General features: G+C 45.8%; 1 protein-coding gene across 3 annotated transcripts in view; it reads left to right on the top strand.

Moving 5' to 3' along the window:
- LOC144792107 (myoferlin-like) overlaps nucleotides 1-24,687 on the top strand; it is a 3,514,236-nt gene that overhangs the window by 2,506,632 nt on the left and 982,917 nt on the right. For all 3 annotated transcript variants that reach the window (XM_078666976.1, XM_078666975.1, XM_078666977.1), the window contains one exon: nucleotides 16,365-16,520. In XM_078666976.1, coding sequence (XP_078523102.1) covers nucleotides 16,365-16,520 — 156 coding nt within the window. The remainder of the gene's footprint in view (nucleotides 1-16,364; nucleotides 16,521-24,687) is intronic.

Here is a 24,687-nt window from a genome sequence, read left to right as displayed (position 1 = left end):
GGGCTGGACTGTTCCCATGAGGCACAGGGTTAGACTGATTTGCATACAGCCATGTCTGAACTGGGGTGGCAGAGTGGGCTAAAGAACAGTGATGGATTAAACTCAGATCTTTTGAATGGGTGTGAGTGTTTGATTGATTCAGATGCTCCGTCCATCACCACCCTCTTTTGTACCGCTTTTGGCCACCATAAGTGTGGCAGGGTATGCTCAGACGTGAGTCCCTTGCTCACTTTGCCTTTGGATTTAAGCAAGCCGGGCTGAAGAAGGCTGTAATGCCAGAAACCGGTCCTCGAAAGCTTGTTTCCGGTACAGGGAAGACATGGCTTGGCAGTTCGGGCTGGAAGTGTCTTTGGAAGAGAAGAGATTTGAGGTCAGTTTTGAAGGTCAAGGTTGAGGTGGTGGTACGGAGTAGTGGAGGAAGCGAGTTCTAGATTGTCACCCCATTGCCTGAGAAGGATTGAGCCATCGATCTTTCCCTTTTGAAGGTGGGGGGCTCAAGCAGTACATTTTCTGCATTATGAGATGGTCGAGAGCCTCCAGAAATTTTCAGTTTATTCGCCAGGTATCGAGGGGAAGAAGTGTGCAAGGCTTTGTGGGTGATACGGGCAGTCTTGTAGATTGGTCTTGCCTCAATGGTAAGTCAACGAAGAGAAGACAAAATGGGTGTGATGTGGTCACTTCTTTTGGCCCCAAATGTAAAACGAGCCACTGAATGGAGAACGGATTTAAGAGGGGAATGTGGGATTTAGGGAGGCCAGAAAGAAGAGAATTGCAATAGTCCAATCTAGAGAGCACCAGTGATTGGACCAAGGTTTTTAGGTCTTGCTCCGGAGAGAAACGTTGAATCCCCCAGAGAAAGCACAGTTGGTATCGTGCATTCTTTGCAATGGAATTGATGTGGGAGATTAGATTGAGCCTTTTGTCAAGTATGACACCAAGGGATTTTGCGCTGTCGACAACTATAGGTTTATTGTTGAGTAAATTTAGCGGATCCATTCGAGATTGAACCGAAGAAGAGAGTGAGGCAGAGTGGAGGAGGAATTCAGTTCAGAATGAGTTGATGAGCTAACAGTTTTGAATAGAGTTGAGAGTAGAGTTGAGGATTGAGATATTGTGTGCGGAAGACACTTTAAGGTAGATTTGAGTGTCATCCGCCTAGAGATGGTAATGGATCACAGATTTACTTAGGAGATTTTCCAATGGTTCCAAATAGAGGTTGAACAAAGTTGGTGCAAGGATAGAACCTTGAGGGACGCCTTGACCTAACGCCAATGAAGACGAAAGACTATTTGCTTTTTTGATCATTTGAGATCTGTCAGAGAGGAATGAGGCAAACCATTTAAGCACTGTGCCTTCCAAACCCATTCTCTGTTGAAGAGTGTTAAGGAGAGTGTTGTGATTAGCAGTGTCAAAGGCTGCAGAGAGGTCTAGAAGAGTCAGAAGACGAAACGCCCCTGAATCGAGTATACGCAGCGCATCGCCAGACTGAAAATTGTCAAGAAGATTACTAACCTTGATATGTAGGGAAAGTTGTTTCGCCTCACATCTTTCTGTGATTTTCACAAGAAAAGGGAGGTTAGTGATGGGGTGGAAGTTGTTGAGGTTGTTTACATCAGTGGAGGGTTTTTTAAGAAGTTGGGTAACCTGTCCTGTTTTAAGGGCAACAGAAAGGGAGCATTGGCTGAGGAAGAAGTTAACCAGACAGGTCCAGTAGGAAAGAGTATGGGTGTAGAAATCAATGGCAATGTCACTAGGGATGGGGTCAAAAGAATAGTTAGTGGGTTTTGTTTCGAGGATGAATTTCAGGAGGGCATCTTCAAAGAGGATGTCAAAGTTCTGCCACACAGCTATGGATTTGCGCTCCTGTAGGGGGGTAGGATGAATGACCTGATCCACCAGTGATTTCACTTTTTTATCAAAGAATATAGCGAATTCTGCTCCGTTCTTTGGAGAATCGTCAGGCTTGGTGGTTGGGAGAGAGAAGTTTGGATTTTTGATGAGGTCAAATAGTTTTTTAGGTCTGTTTTTGGCTGAGTCGAGGAGGATTCTGAAGTGTGATGCTTTTTCATGGAAGATGTGTTTGTGGTATTTTGATCTTGCTGAACGTAGAATTTTCAGGGATGGGCACTACCTCTTTAGTAGCCATGCCAGAAGTCATCCCGATTTGTCCCCCTCCTTGTCTAGTAGTTGGCCACAGTCGCACCGAACCAGATGGTCCATCCTATCCAAGGTCTCCCCACTGCTCTCTGGGCCATCCGCATCGTGTCCCTCCGATTTCCCAGGGTACGGGCAGTCTGCTGAAGGTTCAGCAATCCCTGTTCCTCCTCAACCAGCTGGGTCTCTAAGCGGGGTCTTGTGCCGCCAGTGTAAGACAGGCTTTCCACACGGGTCACCCTCTCGAATGCATCCCACTCCAACCCTCTGCAAGTCGCTGTAGACCAGTTGGCTGCAAAGCATGGAACAGAGTGTCCTGGAGTACCTCACGTCACAGGCACCAAAGGGACCCCCTGGGTCTATCGCCACACACTCCCCACGCCAAGAGCAGTTGTCCAGGGCATGGTAAGACAGGAACCTACCCAATATCCGAGCATCCGCCATTTCTCTGAGAAGGGCCTCTGATACCAAGAACCGTGTCAAAGTGACTTCACGTGTTGTAGGTTGAAGCATAGCATGTATATTTTTTTGCCTCAGGGTGGGTCGTGTGCCAGATAGCAAGGCAGCCCAGATGGGCCATCACTCCCCTCAGCGCAGTCACCATAAGGGGTTTTAATTCATGAAGCGTTTCGGGCGGTGTCTATCCCGGTTGTCATCAAGTACACAGTTGAAATCCCTCAATCACCAGGAGGGACCCAGCATATGAGAGAAGTTCCCTCTCTAAGTCAAGGTAGAACTCCTCATCATTTGTATTGGTTGCTCACATGTGCAATATACTCACCTCCATCCATCCAACAAACCATGAAGTAGTAGAATTCTGCCCTCGACATCTGCCACAAAGCTCCAAACCAGGAAAGGGACCTGAGGGGCGACCCATACCAACACTTTGCGGGCATAATTAGAATATGTTGTGAAGTACAATTGCCTTCTCCACTTCTTCTACACCTTCCAGACGTCCCTGTTCAGCAGGGGAGTCTCCACCGGAGATACGTTTGCACTCTTTACCGCTTAACATAGTTTACCCCGTGCACATTCCTAGGCACTAACATAAACAGGGTATCCTTATAATCTTGTGGATCTCAGCATCCCATCCACCCCCACCCGTCTAACCACATATCCCTAACCTTTGCCAATATAGTTAATTCGTTCCTTCATGTTTACTACTGAGTACTAGGCTTGAATTCATTTTCCTCGTTTCTGTGTCCAGTAGAGTGTACAGTTGCATAGACTTTCATATATCCCAGGCCAGGCTTTTTGCTATCCAGTCTGTGATATAATTTCCTTCGGGGAGATTAATGCAAATGGATCATTTCCGGACACAGTAGGGATAAACCACTTGTTCCCCATCTGAAAAATATGAGGCTGAAGTTGGGAGGTTTACTGTCTATTCCTTAACCTTTTTTCACTTAAGCACCAGCACCCCTATCTCTTCCCTTCTTCCCACTTGCCTCCAAAAGACAAGGGTGCAAACAAGAGATTTCCTGTCACACTCGGATCATATCTGGGACTTACAGTGAAACCTGACTTACATACCCTGGGACCCCTGAGGACAACCTCCATGTCTCCAACCCTCCCTGGGAATTAGCTGCCCCAGCAGGTAGTCTCGACTTGTTCTACAACACACCCCCTCTGATGGGGCCTGAGAAGGAAGACCGCATCCCATATCTAAGGAGATTGCATATTTCTGGGAGGAAAGGAACTCTAATGGCAACCTGTGTGGCATTTTCTAGGAGTTCTGTCATTTTTCATAGCCCTTGACTTCTGATTAGTAAGTTGCCTCTCCCCAGGAGTAGGTGACTTCTTGACACACCTAAAATTTCAGCCACCTATGTAGTGGGTTTGGGCATGCTAAATAATGTTTAGCGCTGGCCAAAAGTGATCATAGACTGTGACAGAGGTGTTTTACATATTAAATGCTTGTTGTAGTAAGCAGGGGGTTGAGCTCCTAACCCTCCCTGTAACCTTTCCCCCTGTCGTAGGGGTCAGTGGATTAGGAGAAGGACATGGAGCATCTCTAGGCTTGTCCCCATATCCAACAGAGCAGAGACCAGGGTCCAGGCTTCTGAGCTGCAGGACGGCAGTTCTCTAAACATGATGGGGAGGCTCTATTGACAAGAGTTCGGAGTTCTGCAGTCAAAGTATTGTAGTGCTTTGTAGAGGCGGTTCCCGGAATCAATGGGTTGGGGATGCTTAATGGGCCATTGAGCTTTTCTAAGTATTTTTTATAAGTTACAGTCACATTGTAGGCCAGCTCCATGGGCTTCGGTGCTCCACTGAAAAGTGTACTATCATCTGTAATCAATGGCAAGGAGGTGATCATTAGAGCAACAAAGCATCATTGGTAGTTACTGGGCTGATAGGTCTTTAGACCAGCAGACTATCTCACATTTGGGTTAAGGTGCTCTGTAGACCTGCATTTTTAATCGGGAGTGTATGAGTTGGATGTTTTAGAAATAAATTGATAGTCAGGTTGGAGATTTATGAATAGATAATTGCTGTGATGTCTCTTGGAGTTGATAATTTGGATTGTTTTATATTTTATTCAACATGCCCTTAGGAGCTGTTTATGGTAAGCCCAAGGTCCAGAACCGTTCTGTGACCTGGAGGGGTGTATCAGGCCTGCACATTTATTGACAAGGGAGTACTGTCCATGTTCTGAGTGGTTGACATAAATCGGTGGTCTTAGAGTACTGATTTTTGTGGATTAATAGTCCTGGAGAAACAGGGAAGTCGGTAAGCAGGTTTCTGTGTGCTAGGCAAACCCAGAGTTTCTGTAACACTTTGCACAGACTTCAGGTGATATCCCCTTACCGTTGTGAGACTACCTCCTGGAACCACTTATGTACTGTTCGGCTGAGACATAACACCCAGACCTTTGTGCTGATATTCCATGTGCGTGTCGAGTGTGGGTGTGCCTAGTGGGTGTGTGGCACATGTACAGTAGCAAGACTCGATGTGTATTGCGAGTTTGAGTGCTAAGACTAATGAGATGCATTTTGGATGGCCCTGGTTTAGCTTCTCCAGGCAGTGGAAGTGTATTACCTGCATTCATGGATCTAGAAGTTGCAGACATAGACACTGAAGTGAGTAAGAGTGGAGAGAGGGCTGCCCTTGAAAATTCTCCAAGGACCTCTTAGCAGGGGATTGCTGATTAGTCCTTCTTGAGCAGTGTTGGTGAATAGTAAGGTAGAGGAGGTTAGGGAGTGAGTTTAGAGATTGTGTTAAATGTGAGGATGTTTGTTGTCAAAGTCTGACCCTTTTGTTTGTACCTGTTTGCGGCTTCAGGAAGGCTAATAGCCAGGTACAGAGAATTCATACTTCGCTCATTTTTGGGATACTCTTGTTTTGAGTTGACATTATCACTAACTGCTGTAAGCCATCATCTTGCATAAAGGGTGTGTCTTCACTACAACCCAAAAATTGTATTTGAAAGGGAACCTCCCTATACTCGTTCCAGGACCTTATACAGAGTATCCACATTAACTGTCTGGAAAATAATAATAAAGGTGGGATCCAAACCATCCCACTTTCTTCCAGATCCAAACTGCTTCACTGACCAAGGAGGTGAGTGCTTCGCTGAGTGCTCCAGTAGCTGATGTGAGATCAGGGCTCAGGTCTGCATAAGAGTCAGTCTCCCATAGGTAAGGGTACATTACCTGAAGTCTGCACAACTTTCTGGCTAAGCTGCGGGTCTGCCTAGCACATAGAACCTGCCTGCTTGCTCCAAGAGGAAAAGAAGAGGGCCTGACTCTGCAGTAGGAGAGACTGTTCAGGAGGTGAAGCCCAGCTATGTTCCCGGAGTGTGGAACACTCCCTGTACCGAATAACTAGCAAACTGCATAAACCAAACTGCAATTCAGACCAGCAGTGTGCTGTTGAGAACCATCCCAGTGTATCCAGAGGGACTTAAGCTGCTGCTGCCTGAAGTGTGGCTTACCTTCTGAAGACCATCGTTGCTAAGAACAGCTAAAAACAAGCACTGCCGACCAGGCCTGAAGTGCTGTTCATTCAAGTAGCCCGAGTGAGGAGTGAGGCCATGTTCCACAGTCCTGCGCAGTGCCAGAAGATGCCTCTGTTTTGAACTGGATAGTCACACCATCTGCAGTGTGTTCACTTCACAAAGATTCCACTAGACACCACAGAGATTGGGACCCCCATAAGAGCAAGGAATGGGACTCTTGAGGTGGTAGGACGTGTAGAAGAAGCCATTGAACCATGTACTGAATGCCCTTTATTATTGTGTGTAGTATCACGTTTTGCTGTAACTTTAAAGTAATTTTCTTTTTATTAAGACTAGGCTGTTCAGTGAATTAATGTGTCTATTGATTGAGTGTTGAGCTTTGAATCTCTGCCCCATGCACTACCTCCTCAAGAATCCTTTGACTGCTCTCCCTTGCTGCCCAGAGAGTCAAGTGCAGATGGGTATGCTTGGCCCAGTTTGTAGAGCTTAGAAGCACAGGCCTCAGACCTCAAGAGGCCAATGACCCCAACCCCCACTGTTGTGGCCTAGCAGCCACTGTCTGCCCTATAGCCTCTCCGAACATGACCCAAATATTCTCAACAGACCATTGTTTGGATCTGTCCTCAGATGAGTTGTGGGTGCTTCACAGAAATGTGATGTTGGTGTCAATTGTGAAGGGGTACTTTTGGGACAATTGGTGTTGTATGTAGAGTTGAAGGATTCCGGTATTGCTTCAAGATCAAAGCTGACTCTGGATTGCCTTCATTTTTGAGTTCCGACCTCTAGAGAGCACCAGAGAGCTGTGAGAACGCCGACCTAGAGACAGAGCCAGAGACGCCATACCAGCGGAGGAAAACATCGCTGCTGCACTTTCGGAGCTACTGCCTCGGTGCTGTTCCTGCACCTCTGGTACCACCAGCGCTGTCACAGCTCACAGTTGCGGGGCCACCCTAGTCGCGCACCAGCCGCGCCCAGACCGTGACTGTGTCTTGTCCCGCCGTGCGGTCCGTGCCGTGGAAGGCACCGAAGCTTCACCAAAACCCGCCGGCAGCGGCGGCGGCGTGAGTGGCCTAGGGAATCCTGCTCGCCTGCTCGTCCGCCTGCCTGCCTACCTGTTTTGCTACACATTTCCCTGAGTGGAGCGTCGTGGCATGGAAAGGAGAGCAGCTTGGCCCATTGCTGATTTCGTTGCCGAGGGCAGTTGAGTCAGACCCGACCTGATCTGCCTCGGGCTCCTCACCTGCCAGCGGGTGTGGAGTGCTGCAAAAAGCAGCACCAGGAGCTCTATCCAGCTCCGACTATTCAGCTCCAATCAGCCTACAGTCTCCCTCGGCGAGCCAACTATAGAACCGGCATCTAAGGTAGGACTCAAAAACTAACTAGTGAAACCACAGTGTGGCAGTAGACTATAGTGGACTATAGTGGACTACAGTAACAGTAACAGAAAAAAAGAGGGGAGAAAGGAAGGAAAAAAGGAAGGAGGAAGGAAGGGGAAAAAAAAAGGGGGCTCCTCGATGTCCTTTTAACCAGAGAGTGTTCCAAGAGAAAATACACTAACTCGCCACAAGGCACTGTTTTTTTTTTTTTTTTTTTTTTTTCTCTTCCCAAAAGCCTTCCTTTGAACAAACCTTGCTGGCTTAGGGTCGCGAAAAGCCTATTTACATTGACCTTGCCAAAAAGGGCCTAAACAATTACCATTCAAGGTACCTTTCAACACAACATTCGACTATTGGAGCACAGCTGGGGAGCTCTGTGCTAGAGCCAGAGCTGAGTGTACAGCGATCTAAGGCAAAAGAACCGGTAAAGACTGCCCTAAGACTGAAACAAGATCGATCCATCCACGCCGCAATTGGCACTCACTTCTCCGTAGCAGCTCTAGAGGCCTGTGCGGTGGGGGGGCTAAGAATCAGAGCAACGTAGAGCGATAATCTAAATCCATCTTTAGCTCTCAGACAGTCATGAGGTCAGGAAAAGTGAGAAGGTCCCTCACAAAACCAGCACCCAGACGGAAAAGGGGGGCAACCAAAGATACTGGAACCTCTCCATTACCCACAGATGACAATGTCAGTTCTACAATAAACGGAAAGGAAAAAGTCAAATCCAATGAAATCAAAACTAGCAAAGAAATTAATGATGATATGGGCTGCCTCTGGTTTACAGGCTTGGATCCTACTAAAGACAATAATCCCGCAGTCACCACGGACAAAAAAAAGGCATTAAAACAAAGTAAATCATTGAAAGGATTAAAAAGACCAAGAACTGAAGACCTCATAACAATAGATGGAGAACCAGTTGCAACATCTTCACACACTTACCAACCGAAAATCTACACAAAATTTTCGTTCCTAAAACAACCTGGAGCGGCAATTTTTACTAACAACGAGAACTTGGAAAAACTACCCACTCCTTTGGAACCTGGGAAGATAAAATATTCCCCATTACAAGTACAACAACAATCGGAAGCAGAAAGACCTCTAAAACTTGTAATGGCGGACATTCACATTAACAGTCACCAGAGGGTACAAACTGAAATCGGACAAACAACTAACAAGGGAAAAGACGAAACAGCCCGCACGACAATAGACCAGCCAGCGGAGTTTAGCAGTCCACCAAACATAGCATTAAAGAGCGCCCAAAACACACAGACTCCGCTCAGAAGGATAATAGCAGAAAGCTCCCCGGTCAAGGAGACCTCTCCAAGTGGGTCAAGATTAAACGGAGCACTAGACGCCTCCATCATCCTCCAATTTCAAGACTCAAACGATTGGGGCAACCTCTCATCTCGATCATCGCACAAAAAAGCTCAGAGTGAGCAGGAAGGAATGGGAGCAACATTTCAACCGACCAGCACCCGTCCATCGACGCTCACGAGCTCGCAAGACACTCATCAAACGGCCCTTACAGAGCAGAGAGATACAGGCCGACTTAACACACCAAACACACCTAAAAGTCAGAAAAAAGAGAACACCCACATCACAGCTAACGACATGACCTTTCTTGCATCACAGGAGTGGCAAGACTTAGTGACGGCCTACAACCTAAAGCCCAGTAAAACCCCTAGTACCACCAGACTGGAGAACGAGAGTAAAAGCTTGAGCATTACGTTCTGGGCAAATCTACTAAACACAATACAACTATCGGCAACAGCACTACAATATCAATCAGACAAATTAGACATGCAACTAACAGTATTACAAACACTCGCAGAGTTTACCTCAGGAATCGAGAGGAAACTAGGCGACTTAAACGGTCTCATAAAAAGGGGACAGGAAGCAGTAGAACTTTCAGCGTTAGCAAAAACAGAATGTGACTGCTTCCCAATAATAAATAAGCTATCAACGCTACCAACTATGCTAGAAAACCTCCTGGACGAGCTGAAACCTCTCAAGGCACCGACACCAATAGACATAGTCATTACGGGAAACGAGACTAGGGACCCACAAGCGAACCGAAATCAGACAGAGAAGAAACCCCTCCAAACCAGGAATACCGGATCTCCCCAAGCGACTCAATCGCCAAAAAATCTAACCTCAGCTCTCAAGATTCCCGAAACAGAAAGCACAGTAGCACCTACAAATTCACGAACTCGCCGGAAAGAAAAAAGGAAAGGCAGGAATAAGATAATGATAGCCATAACTCAAGGAAAGGAAAGTCAGTTACAGGAGTCCTACCATCAAAAGACAAAAGAAGAGACCGCATCCTCCCATACCGAGATTGAGCAGACCTTGACCACAGGCAAAGAAACGACTCCAGGGAAAAAATCGATCGCCTCAAGGTCCTTAGACAAATCCGACAAACCCAAAAAACCAAACAAAAAAGAAACAATTGCAACAACAATTGATGGATCGGGACACAAGGAGGAGTTAAAAACACAAAGTATTCAACAGTGGAAAAGTATTGAGCAAGAGCCCCACGAACGCAGTGAAGCTAGGAGCCAAAATTTTGTGTCTCAAAGCGAGAGCCTGCTGGGCCTGAAGCAGGATCAGGAAAACTCCTACGACAAATTTAAAAAAACCAACTACAACTACAATAGAAGTAACTGCACTAATAACAGATCATCTTGAACACAAGGAGGAGCCGGGCACACAAATCATACAACAGCGGAAAAGTCCCGAGCAGGAGATCTACGAATGTGGCGTAGCCAGGAATCACAACATCACGCCCCAAAGTGAGAGCCCCCCGACTCTGAAGGAGGACCAAACAAATTTCAAATTAAGGGAAACCACAGTCATAGCAGACTACAACTGTGACCAATCTATCAACAGGGCTAATGACCCCGGCCTCACCGCAGTCAAAGAACCACGCGGCACTCCATCTAACAAGACAGACATACTAATATTCATCCCAGAATATAAAACTAGAGGCCGAGTGGACGTCTTGAACAGAGGGAACATCATAAAACTGATAAACTCAATTGAGGGCCTGGAGGGCATCTCTTCAACTGACCTACTCGAACTCGAATTCCTACCAGCACTAGTGCAGAACAAATCAGAAACAACAAAGACCACATGGTCATCAAATGACCTGGTCGATCGCATCTTAGGAAAGTTGACCAAATTTGCACAATGGGGAATAAAACTTGAACTAGGCAAAAGGCCTTGCTATCCAACACCTTTTTTAAATGAAGGCGGAAAAGAACATCGCCCCAAAATTACATCAATATTGAAAGGTGCACTCAGCCACTCACCAGGCTACCAAGGGAGGCCTTCCCACATCGAAGTGGCAACAACAAAACTTCCAATTTTGAACCCCGACATAATACTGCGAACAATAACAAACAGAGGTGGGCACTGACAAGAATACTCAGCAGAGCCCCCGGGCCTCGAAAATCCGATCACCCTCAGAATTTGCATCTGGAACATCAACGGTTTGACTGATAAATTAGATGACCAGGACACATTAAGGTACCTAAGGTCATTTGATCTAATACTACTCCAGGAAACTTGGGAAGTAGAAGAAATATCCCTGGAAGGATATATGATGCAAACTACCCCAGCGACCAGGACATCAACCTTTGGTCACAGCTCAGGAGGATTGACGATTTTCGCCTCAATATCATCAATCAGATCGATGAGGGAAATAAAAGCAAAAACCTTAACTCCTAATGTGCTACAGGCGGCAGTTATTACACTCAACACTAGGAAGCCAGACCGCCCTCTTGTAATAATCAACTCCTACATACACCCGAAGCATAAGCAGAAGGGTGCAAGAGAGCTGGCCAAGGAAACAGCAAGAATCCTGGATGAGGGGGAAGCTGAGGACTTAATCCTGGCAGGAGACTTCAATCTTTTTCTCCTTGGAACAGCCGCGGATGAGGAACTATCATGCGAATTCGACAGAGCATGGGGAATCCCAGCGCAAGCACAAGTGCCGGTAATTAAACGAACAAAATGCTCAACTCAATTGTTAAAAGATCTAGAGGAACTAAACTTAAGGGCGCTGAACGGACGGTATACAGAAGACACCCCCCCAGCACCTACTTACCACTCCGCTACAACCTCCTCCTATTTAGACTACGCATTTGTAACACTCTCGCTATTCGACGCCATCAGCTCATATCAACTGGGTGCCAGCGACAAAAGCGACCACCTGCCACAAGAAATAGTCTTAAAACCTCTCAGTGGGAACCCCAAAGAAGCCAGGGCAACCGCAGGCTCTGAATATACAACAGACTTCAAACGCATTCGATTCAAACAAGACAACATTGAGGCGCTGTCTACTGACGCAAAGGAACTAATACATCAAGGGACCTCTGCTGGAAACCAAATAGAGGCCTGGGAAGGGTTCACGAAGGCCCTTGGGATCAAACATGCAACAAAACCAATGGCGTCTAAAGGCAAACCCTCGAAGGCTGCATTGAGAAAGATAAGTACACCGGAGATAAAAAGCCTCAAAAGGGACATCAAGAAAACTTTGAAGCAATTGCGCACACAGCCTACAAAAGAGCCCCTACATTACATTCTACGCGGTTTAAAAGCAAGTCTGAAAAAGGCAACTTGGGAGAACAAAAGGCAGATGAACGACGAGCTTTGGGTAAAAATAAAGCACGATTCAAAACAAAAAAACAGCGCCAATTTTTGGAAACGAATTCATAGCCTGCAGCGGCCAGGGCACCACGGGATAAGCTCATATATATCAGAGCCAGTTTGGGCAGATCACCTGCACAACCATTTTAATCAACCAAACGTAGACAACTTTACAGGTTCGACAACACAAGGAAATGAGCTTATCACGGAGATCAGTGAAACAAGGAAGGTAGACAAAGGACCCAGAAACGCAGAAGAAAACATCAGAGCACAACAAGACCAACAGAAGGCAGGGGGAGAAAAGGAAAACAGCACACTAACATTCAACACTGAAAACGACATCAAAATAACTACTAATCGGATAAAAACTCAAATAAAGAAAGGGAAAACGGAAGGAACCCTGGGCCCAAACGGGATACCACCGTCAATATTCAAGCATGACATCGAATTCTGGAGTAATATCTTAGTGCCACTCTTTTCGTGCACACTGGAATTAGAGACATGCCCGGAATCCTGGAAAGGATCTATCGTAAGCCCTATCTACAAGCAAGGAGACAGGAGCAATCCTGCCAACTATCGGCTGATAGCCTTACTAGATATAGAGGCCAAATATTACGCTGGCATACTATTAGAAGAACTGACTTCATGGGCAGAGACAATGCACATAATCCCACCGACCCAAACAGGATTCCGCAGAGGACAGGGCACTTCCACAAATATCATGGCTCTATCCCTACTAACAGATGCGGCAAAATTAGGAAAAAACTCGCTGTTCCTGTGCTTCATAGACTATAGCTCAGCCTTTGACCACGTGGACCGGGGCAAATTATGGGAAAAGCTCAAAAAATGGGGGATACCCCACCCCCTCTTGAGGCAACTCATCTTACTTCACACCAACACGTGGCTCAAGATCAAGCTGGGAGACGGGATGCACCTTTCAAGGCGAATTAACACCTCCAAAGGCCTGAAACAAGGGTGCGTCCTAGCCCCGACCCTGTTCAACCTCTACCTGGCAGATCTACCAGGGGAACTGGACGGTACCAATTCACACGCCCCGCGGCTAGGGGACATTACGCTGACCAACCTCCTCTATGCCGATGATCTTGTCCTAATAAGCCGCACTCCAACAGGCCTTCAACATCTTTTGAACACTACTAGTTCATTCTCGAATCGAAACGGCCTAACCATCAATTTGAATAAAACAAGAATCATGGCTGTGAACTACAAGAAGGCCAGGAAGAACAACTGGCTTCTGGATGGACACAAATTGGGGCAAGTGACGTGCTACAAGTACCTGGGTGTCTTATTGGATAGCAGAGGGTCGTTCAAACCTCAATTAGAATCGCTACACCGAAAAGGAACCATGACCTTCCTTGCGATGAAACCCTTGAAGAAGCTTCTGCCTGACCACACGCTCGACCCTTTCCTGCAGGTATTGAGAGCTCGTCTCCAACCGACTCTCACATATGGGAGCGAATCAACCTTCGGAAAAGACGCGCTGACAATAGACAAAGCAATCGCCAGAACCTATAGGTCAATCTTTCAGCTTCCTAGTTATGTCTCAGCAGCACAAATCCGTCTGGAGTTTGGGGTACAAAAGCAAACAGTGGAAAGAAGGGGCAGCTTCATAAAATGCTGGCACAAGATCAGAAACGCAGAGCTGGGCACCCTAAATTCCCACCTCTGGACTGAACTGCAAAGACGCGAACGATCAAACGCTAGAGAGTACCTGATGGAATCTCTACAAAATTTGGAGCTGACTGGCCTCTGGAACAGTCCAGTAGACCACAAACAATTTAAAAAGCTGGTAACAAAAGTAACTAAAATAACATCATTACTGGAAGATAAAGAAACTCTGGCAAAAAGGGCACACGGATGGATAGTCTTAAACAACTATAAAACTCTAAAGCCTCAAGAGTACTTAGACCAAGGATTTAAACAAAAGATTAAAGAAAAATTCCTAAAGCTGCGGTTAGGCATTCTCCCAATTCTCCCTCATCTGGCTCCATGGAAGAGGACTCAGGACGACCAAATTTGCCGACTCTGCAAAACAGGCCCCGAAGATCTAGTCCACACAATATGTATTTGTCCCAGCTTAACGGACCTAAGGAGAACACTATTACGTGCAATATGGAACCAGAAGGGGATTAGATCCTGCCGACAGGCAGTCAAACTGTGCTTCAATCAACAAGAGACCCAATTAAACTGCAGAATTACAAAATACCTTGACGCAGTGGCAAAAAGAATTAATGAAGCACAAAAAGACGTAAATGTGCAATAGCCAGTCATTACCCCCAGCAACTATGAGCCCATGATCCAAACGAAGCACATTAACTGACTCATGGACAATATGTACTACGCAAATAATTTTAAATGTTTGATAACCAATTTTTTATGCATTTTAAATTGTGAGTTTTAATTAACTGTGCAATAAAAAAAATTTACCAAAAAAATTTGACTCTGGAGCCAGTGGGATGTAGTGCATTCTAGATCAGCATTTTGTGCCCTAAGTTAGAGTTGAGAGTTCCTCACTGACCAGCAATATTTCTGTGTCAGTCTACTTGAAAGGAAGATGTACAACTAGCAATCTGTCCCAACAAAGACAATAGTTTGGGAGTGCTCTTTAGACTAGTAATCTGTCCTTCCAAGTTGATGCATGTGGGCTCTTTGCAATAAAGTTATCTTTCCTAAATAAAGATTTGGGGCACTCTTTAGATAAGTATTCTGTGTCTGGAATGCAGTGCTTTGAGGGCGATGTCTACACAATTGTTTACTTCTAGGTAGTCCATAAGTTGGATGTTCTGAAGAGGTTTGATCTGCTACCAGAAATTCATGAGCAGGGATCCTCTATGGTAGGCAGTCTGTCCTTCACCATTGATGGCCTCTCTAGACCAGAATGCAAATGGATACAGTTCTCTCTCAGTTTCATATGTTTAAATCATATCTCAGTTGGAACTGTGGAAACTGTCCTTCAAGTACTCTGCGGTGCACTCCCTTCCTTGGTCATGAAGAGCTTGGAGCTGGAACAAAGCCTCACTTTTAAAACATATTTTCCAGACAGGGGATGTGAATCCACTATGAAGGTTTCAGAACTGTTTTTGAGTGGTTCTCTTTCCAGTGTCATTTTTCTGGCTGTTCATCAGACAATCTTTGTGCAAGGTGAAGGCTCTTCTAGCAGATTGCAACAGATGTGCAATCTCTGTATCAACCTGTCATCAGCCTACCTGACAACATGGAAGGCTATGCCTAGAAACTGCCTCAACTTCAACAACACAAACTACAGTCCCATACCTCACTCCTTTTATCTACCAAATGCCAGTGATGAGAAAGAACTGATTTCCATCTCTTTGCTAACCAGGTGCTCAATAGATTTCTAAAGGTAACCAAGTCTCCAACCTTCGCCTGAATTTCCACCCTTCAGCCACAGCAATGCAGGCAGTGCATTTCCACTGTCTGAGGATGATGAAGCATGCGCCATCTTCCGTCATATTTAATTAGGGTTATGCAAGATAGATCCCACTCATCATAGTCCTCAGACTCTCACATCACATAGAATCCTTCTACTATACATGTGTTCCGTACATAATACATGCACTCGACAAGAGCATGACATTTTAACACAAGGTAGTGGGTTTCACATAACAGCAGAACGTGCACAAGAGGAGGCAGTAGGCTTGTCTGTCCATGACACAGTGAAAAAGGTCTAGTCATACTACTGATTTAGAACACCTGTTATGCTGCCACTTTATCTTATCTGACGCACCAGGACATGGTCACTTGGTGTGCCCCTGCAAGTCACAGAACAGGTTCTTGAATGTACGTTACCTGTGGTACGCCTTTTCTTCTGCACATACGCTAGATTAGTGTGACACAAGAACCAAATTAAAAGTCGGGATACCAGTTTCACATGTAATAGGGCACTCATGGCAGGAGTACACCCCTGTTTACCATGTGGGGAACATTCATGAGTGTCATGAGTTGGCGCTACTTTATATTGGCCACTGATAAAGCCTGAGCAGTCTCTATATTCACGGTGCTTTATTCACTTTCATTTTGTCCTGCAGAGTCAATTGATCAGCAGTACTGTACTAACCAGCAGTTTTCTTAACCCCCATTCTGTGAATTGAAGTTGTCCTACTTTCACACAAGTTGTCATTAGTATTTCTGTTGAATGTTAGATCCAATTCATATGGCACATCACTGAGACACTGTTTACTTTACAGGGATCTTTCCGGATCTATCCTCTCTCTGAAGATCCAGATGAGCCACTTCCTCCACGCCAGTTCCGGGAACTTCCGGAAAACTATCCTCAAGAATGCCTAGTGCGGGTCTACATTATCCGGGCGCTAAATCTCCAGCCAAGGGATAAGGATGGATTGGTGAGCATTCTAGTTAGTTTTGAGTTGTGTTCTGAAACAGCGAACACCTTCTTCCATTTTAATCCACATTCTACCCCATCTTTGCATATGCCTCATCTAGGGCCTGATGCATCATTGGGCAGGTTGGATATAGTGATTTCAAATTGTGCACCAATGTATTGTGACCTGGATGACATTTTGTGATATGCTTAGTTGCATCATAAAGTGCATGCTCAGAGGAGCCTACCAAACCTCCCCCCTCATTATTATTAAAGAGAAAGGAAGTAACATAACCTGACTGTTCATGCAGTAATATTTCATGAACGTTTGCAGAGATACCCATGTCGCTGCTGACAGATATCCAGGAGAGTAACACCACACTTTAACTTAGTGGTCGCGGCCTTTACCCTGGTACAGTGAGTCCACAAGCCTCCAGGGGGCTATTTCTTGGCCAGTATGTAGCAGATCTTAATACACAGCACAATCCTTTGTGAGATAGTTCTCTTCTGTACAGCTTTTCCTTTTTTTGCTCCCACATAGCCCACGAAGAGCTGATCGTCCACCCGCAACTCTCTTGTGCTGTCAAGGTAGAACAACAGCCCTCTTTTTGGATCCTGGTCGTGGAGTCTCTCCTCTTCTTTGGAGGGACGAGGTGGAGCAAACAAAGTAGGCAGGTTGATGCTCTGGCTTAAATGGAATGGAGCAGTAGCCTTTGGAAGAAAGTAGGCATGCATCCGAAAAACTTGCTTGTCTGGGTAAAAGGTGGTATAAGGATGGTGTCTGGAAAGCGCTTGCTTGCTGACTCTCCTGGTTGATGTTATAGGCACTAAAAAGGCAGTTCTGATGGTCAATAGCCTAAGAGGGCAATTGTGCTGAGGTTCAAATGGTGCACACATGAGTAAGGTGAGGACCAGGTTGATGTCCAACTCAGGCATGATAAAATGCAGATGTGGGAACATATGTTGCAGGCCTTTAAGGAAACTAGCGATAACAGGTAATTTAAAGAGAGTGACAAGATGGTGTATCGTATAGTTCCTATAAATCTATATGGGATCTGCGTGTTTAGACAACATAAACCAAGGGATTGGTGTCCAGACTGATTCTCAACACACCCAAAGGATATGTTTGCCTTTAGTCCAGCTAACTCACAGTACCACTATAAGTCCCCTAATTTTACCAAAGAGCGAATCGTTTCTGTCAACTAACGAACATGACAACCCTTGCTCCTTTAGGGATCGTAAAAACAGTGTAAAAACAGTGTACTACTGTTCACTCAGTCACTCGGGCTTACTTGGTCTCAGAGAAATACATAGAATAAACAATGAGGACATTTTCAATAATCATTTATTGAACCGGCGTCATTCTAGTATAAAATATGTGTGCTGCGACAACCATTAGACAGAAACAGATATACATGATTACTAGCAACAACAGAGTAAATAAAAGTTAGAATTCTATCATGGTGCTAAAACGGTGAATATGTGCAGGTATATAGCTACATGGGAGTAATCATGCGTACTCCCAAGATACCTAACCTATATAAGTGTACCTAAGTGTACCTAGCATGTTTGTGGGTGTAAAGCCAAGAATCCCTCTAGGATAAAGTCAACCCATTTACCTGATGGCAAAGAACGAAGGAACCCGTCTTGGTCTCAAGTCGGATACCCTGCAAGGGATGTCAGACAACTGCGTGCTGGAGTATTCTGCATGCAGGAATCTCAGCGTCTTGTGTCAGCGTAGAAGTTTTCTCCTCTGGTTTGTCCAGCGAAGGTGAGGTGCTTTTATACCCAAAAGATACCCTCAGGGGTTCTACCTAGATGTGTAATGGTACTGTGGGCCTGTCGTCCAAGGATAACGATAGCGGTGACTTTTGTACAGAGTTATTATACAGAAGATGGTAATCTTTCTGTGTGATACTAAGAAACCTCATGCATAATAAATGAGGCTAGTTTTTGAAGAAAACCAAACAACATTTATTTGGCACCTAACTAGGCAAGAGGTCAGCACCAAAGCCGTTATGTAGGACAAATGTAGGCAACAGGTTGTGCAGCTACATCGGGGTACATTGGGGTTCATTACATCCACTCCTCATCTGAAGGACGAAAAGATAAACTACTGGTAAAGTATGCCTGTCTAAGAAGCATAAAAACAGTGTTAAAAAAATGGATGGAAAAAAATCTAAAAACAAGGTATATCTAAAAAAGATGTAAAAAGTAAAAAAAAACTCTAAGTCCTCTAGAAATGCAATATACTGTTCAAACCAACTGAGCACATCAAAAGCCTTGTTGCCCATTGAGAGCAAGAAACAAATAAAACAACATTATGTTTTCAAATTCCAATTTAGCTTGTTTGGAAAAAGGCTGAATTGCTCCCATCACACGGAGAGCCAAATGTTTATGTGCCCTGTGTGGGAGACACAACATCTCTGTTGCTTGCCTTTGCAGATGACGGTCCCTGTAACACCTCTTGCATCAGGTCAATAGAGAAAAGGTGATCTTCTCAGGATCCCACAGCAGCCGCTGAGGATGCACTCGACACCTGTGAGCCTGTTGCAGAACCGGTGTCCATTCCGACAGGAGCTGAAGCATCCTTGGTGGCTCTAAGAATGCTGACATCCACATGGGAATATGCAAGGATACTGTAATACTTGGGCCTTTAAGGGGTCCAGTAGTACGTCTACGTCCTGTGGCACAAATGATGGAAGATTAGACATATATCCAACATGCATTTGTATCCGCAGAATATGCAGTGGAGCACAAGCAAGACACAGTCAACCCAGACTTATCTGTATTGATAGGAACCAATGCTCTCTTAGCTCCCGAAACCCAGATGGGGTACCATGTGTTCACGGCAACGTCGCACCAGGAGTGCATTTTCCATCTCTTTGGAGGCTGGGTCATCCATTATGTAGCAGGAAAATGAAAACCAGGATACCCACTACAAGGATTAGGACCAGTGGAAGCCATCCAAAAACGCTTCCTAACACAGAGTGTATAAATGATGGGATAACTCAGAAGATTGTCTGAAAGGTGCTCAGTAGTGCAGAACTTATGCTCTTAAATAGATGCACAATCCTACTCGTATCTGACATGTTAAAGATACGATGTACAATTTCCCCGAAATGGAGCTGGAAGTTCGTTCGGACTAGTTCCTGTATCTCAGCTGAAGACCTTGCAACCTGGAGAACAAAAGTCTCTTGGGCTGAGGTTAAGACCACACCCTTCTGTAAAAGTATGGCTTTCAGTCTGCACAGATAATCAAACTGTATAAGGGAAACATTCAAGGAAGATCATAGCGGCGCCTCCTTGATTGTGTGGGCCGGTAGATAAAATACTTGGATACCACAAGTATCCCTGGATCTTACTGTGACCAGATATGTGATGCCTGGCAGCATCCCACAACAACTTTGATCATTCAACATCAAATAACTCCCATTCAAGAGCAGTTTGAACACCGGATGAATCATGGCAGCTGGGTATCCTTTTAAGTGACACAATAAGTTTGCAACCAAAGCATTACATGCTCCCTGTAGCATAATATCCTGAAAAATTAGGGACCCACTTAAAGAATCCTCACAGTCTGAACCACTGAGAAAAACCTCAGTATTTCAATTCTTGCATCTAAACCTGTACGGTAATTCCCATGATTCATGTATATATCCCTTACCCAATGCTTCATATCTACCTACCTTGTGATACTGTAGATAGTATTAAAATTGGAATGTCGTGACTGGCAGTGTAATATGGCCATGGATTAAGCAGTCAGTGGAGGGTGACTAAGCCACGGTAAAAGGTAATTAGCCTATTTTTTCAATGTGCAGCTATGTATATTTTGCCTCTCTTCATGCCATAGCGGTCTGTTTTCTTATCAGATTGTATTCACAAAAAAGAGATGTACTGTTGATATACTGCCAGGCCACGTGACTGGAGTGCAATGTTCGAATGGATTGCAATTGCGATTGCCTATGTGGAAGAATAGACAAATCCTGTTCTATTAAAACTATTGCAGAAGACACAATGTTGCCCAGTGAATTATTCTGGGTGAAAGTGTGGTCATGCCATTGTTGACCACTGCCAAAGCCTTTTCTAGGTTAATCCTGTCAATTTCACGCAATCTCTCCGCAACCTCCTGTTGAGAGATTTTCCCTACTTCGGTGTAAATAGCGTATAAGAAGCGCTTCTGATGAGGTTGCTGTGGACCTAATAAAAAATCCCTAAGATCCATGTCATCGTACTGTGAGGACCAGTGTTGTTTCACCTGGGACAGTGTTGAGGTTTCTAGCCACTCTAGGCATAACTTCCCAATACTGTAGGATGTCACAACCCCGATTGTTTTGTATGTACGTAGCATTGGTCAGGCCTATGGATACTAAACCTTTCAGTGGTACCCCTGAACCTTGACTGACACCTATTTGTGTCGATAGGCCAAACCAGCCATCCCTTCCAATTGGGGTCTGATGAATTATACGAACCATCATGTATAATGTCATCTAGTGTATCCTCACTAGATTATGTATAGTTTTGCCATCCCTCAAAGTGTGTAAGAGAGGGAATCTGAGGTGTGTTCAAGTCCTTGATCTTGGCTAACCCAAGACAAGAAGTCTGTTGCACTCTGTTGTTCAGGATGATAATTTGCTGTGGTATGAGGCATGCTCTAAATAAGGCCTCAGTTTCCTGAACTTGCCAATCTTCAGTCCCCCAGACAGATTTTGTGTCTCTGGTGTCCCTCCAAAAGTTGAAACCCTGTAAAGACAGCTGGGAAATAAAGGAAGCAGAGTATATCTGTTTTGTGTTGGTGAGCATATTTTCCTTTGCAGTTGTAGGTGCAAGCTGATAATAATAGGATGTCGGATTTGATGTGTTAAACGCAGAAAAATAAGCAAACTTCTGTGCAAACGTTTGTGAACTACCTTTAGGTGGTGTGGGGCAATGTTCCCATTGATGGTAAGTGAAAACATTAAGTGGGATATTTACTTTGTGTAAGAAATGATGACCATAGTGTTGATAACAGTGCATGGTGTCAAAAATCAGATGTATCATTATACAATTCATTACAGGAAAATGCAGCAGACTGTTCTAAATCAGACAGCATAGCTTTTATAGTTTCAAAGTCCCAATCATCAGAGAAAGTACTGGAAGTGATTATATAATTTAAAGAAACAAGGGCCAGATGTAGGTAACACATTTTTACCGACTCCAAAATACCGATTTTTACCGAATCGGTATTTCAGAAAAGTGAAACGATATGTAGGTCAAAATCCGGTAAAAAATACCGATTCGGTAAAAATCGGTAACCCCTTCACGGTATTCACCGAATCGGTATTTTCCGATACGGCAAATACCGAATCGGTAACTCACATGCAATCCTATGGGCCCGGAGGCCCATAGGAATGCATTAAAACTACCGACTCGGTATTTACCGAATCGGTAAATACCGAGTCGGTAAATACCGAGTCGGTAAATACCGAGTCGGGGATACAAAATATCAGGCAGTTGAAGTATCAACCAATCACGTGTCTCCATCCCGCCCCTCAGCCAACCAACAGAGCAATAGACCAATCCTGTGCATCGACCCCACCCCACAACCAGGAAGTGGCCACACCCATGCAGGTGCAGTGTAACTGATCACACAGGAGAGCAGACACACAGAGACAGGCAGTTGTGAAGCAGATCCCTGCAGGAGAAACAAATGGAGCCCCAAGACTCTCAGAGGGAAGGAGCAGAGAGGAAGAGGAAGATGAAGTTTAGCACTGGAGAACTGCAGGTGCTGGTGGAGGAGGTAGTCAAGCACTACCCAAGAATCTTTGGAAAGCAGTCCCTGCAGGTACCAGAGGCTGTCAAGAAGAGCACCTGGCTGGGGATCCAGACTAAAATCAACGCCATAGGAGTGACCAACAGGGAAGTGGACGACCTAATAAAGCGATGGTACGATCTAAGGATCATCACTAAGAAGAAAGTGGCTGCAAGAAGCAAGGAGTCCAATTTAACAGGTGGAGGGAAGAACAAGGCACCTCCACTCACAGACCTGGAAGAGCTAGTGGAGTCCACACTGGAGCCAGACTGCGTCCTGGGGATTGGTGATGCAGACAGCTCAGCCCGAGCTGCAGCTAAGAAAGGTAAGGGACATGTCCATCATCCCACACCCCCTGCCTGTGTACCTCCCCCAATGTGGCTATGTATTTAGGAAATCCAGTTCTGACTTTAGTACTCACATGCAATGCATTATGGGAGTGGTAGTCATAAGAATACCCATATGAGCAGTCAACATGAAATGTCGTCAGGCATGCCACACAATACAATCAGACACATGGGAGGAGCAGAAAATAGTGATGTGAAAATGTAATTTAATATTAATGTACACGGTGAAAGCACCACTAAGATACTGTCCATGTCTGTCCACAGGAGAGACATCACGCAAGTCACAGCAGGTGAGGGAGAAGACACATCCCCAAAGGGATAGCAGTGAGCAAGAAGGCAGGGATGCTGGGCCCAGCAGTGCAAGACCTACAGCACCATGCACACAAGCAGCAGACATACCAGAGGCAGACAACACCATGCAACTGGAAGCATCTCCTGTGCTCATTGGCTCACCACTACCTGCGTCAGAACAATCACACACACCAGCAGACTCCGAGGGGTCTGAAATCCTCAGGCCTGTGAGGCATGAGGGTCCCCCGCATAGGAACCTACAAACATCCTCGGATGAGGAAGGGGAATGTGAGGAGTCAATGCAGTCTATGGCAGGGAATGCACCAGGTCACACATCCACTCCTGTCAGGCCATCTGAAGGAACAAGACGTCGTAGGGCCCGGGAGTCAGGCGGCTGTGGCCGTGATGAGAGTGGGTTCCAAGGCCTCGAGACCACAATGGTGAAGGTTCAGCGCCTGCAGGCAAAAGGGATAAGTGCAGTACACAGGCAGATGCGAATTCTGAACACCAACTTCACAGACATGAACAAGGGAATAGCATCAATGGCAGACAGCATGAAGGACATGGCAGAGGGAGTCAGGGACATGTTTCAGTGTGTGATGACACTCTGTGAGGAACTTCGTGAGGACCGTGCACAAAGGCGCAGGGAGACCCATCGTACGCAGCAGCAGACAGGCGGCATGCGGCAACTTGCAAATGCAACTTCACTGATGTGTCGCCGGTCAGTTGCAATGCAGGAGGGGCTGGTGCACTGCTGTACTGACCTCACACGGGGGATGGGGAGAGTCACTACAGCGATGGAAGTGTTGCTGACAAACCAGTCAGCCACCACAGGAGCAGAAGGTCTTGGGGACACAGATACCACTAGTGGCAGGGGCAGCACCCCTGTCCCTGAAGTAAGGAGGAGTAGCAGACGCCAGAGTGCCGGCGCTGGCACAGCAGACTTAGAACCCAGCCAAGCTCATGCATCACGCGGGGCTGTTCATGGGAAGTGTGGCTCACTGGTTAGAGGAGGCAGACCTGGAAGCAGAGGTCAGCCCGGGACCAAGGTTCAATTCCCGGCTCGGCGGGGTCTTGAGTCCTAAAATGTCCATGGACTCGACAATTCTCGCTCCGGTGCCTACTCGATTCATGGGCTCACACTCTGCGACTCTGGGCAATAGCTTGCTTAATCTCCACAACGGCCCCTCGCGGCGGGATGCCTGGCTTTCACCTTGCGGATACCCTGCCGGGGTTATCTCACAGGGGAATACCAGGACGGGTTCCCTAAGCAAGCGCTTAGAAACCGCTTGGTGATTTGCGCTATATAAATTCCTGTACATTTACATTTACATGGGCGCAAGCAGTGAGTCTAGCATGTTCAGTTGGACATGTGAGGGTGAGGTAACCCCTGTACACAGAGTAGTGCCAGGCACACTAGTATGTGACATTTGTGGCTCATGTCTTTTCTACGTAGTGCTAAATAAACTACGTGCATTGACGTACAACACATGCTTTGTCTCGATACTTACTCAGAAGTAGTTGTGTGTGATTTCTGTCCGTCTCTGTCTTCCATCTGTGGGTGTTGGTACTCCGACTGTGTTGGCTGCTGGTAGTGCCTGCTCATCGTCATGGTCTACATACTCCTCCAATTCCACCTCTGTGCCCCTCTTAGTTGCGAGGTTGTGCAACATTGCACAGGTTGCAATTATCTTACAGCACGTTTCAGGTGTGTACTGCCGTGCCCCCCCACTTTTGTGGAGGCAGCGGAACCGGCTCTT

This window comes from Lissotriton helveticus, chromosome 11, assembly GCF_964261635.1.
Source record: "Lissotriton helveticus chromosome 11, aLisHel1.1, whole genome shotgun sequence".
NCBI lineage: Eukaryota > Metazoa > Chordata > Amphibia > Caudata > Salamandridae > Lissotriton > Lissotriton helveticus.
The sequence above is the reverse complement of the archived record's forward strand: the minus strand, read 5'-3'. Positions and strand labels throughout refer to the sequence as shown.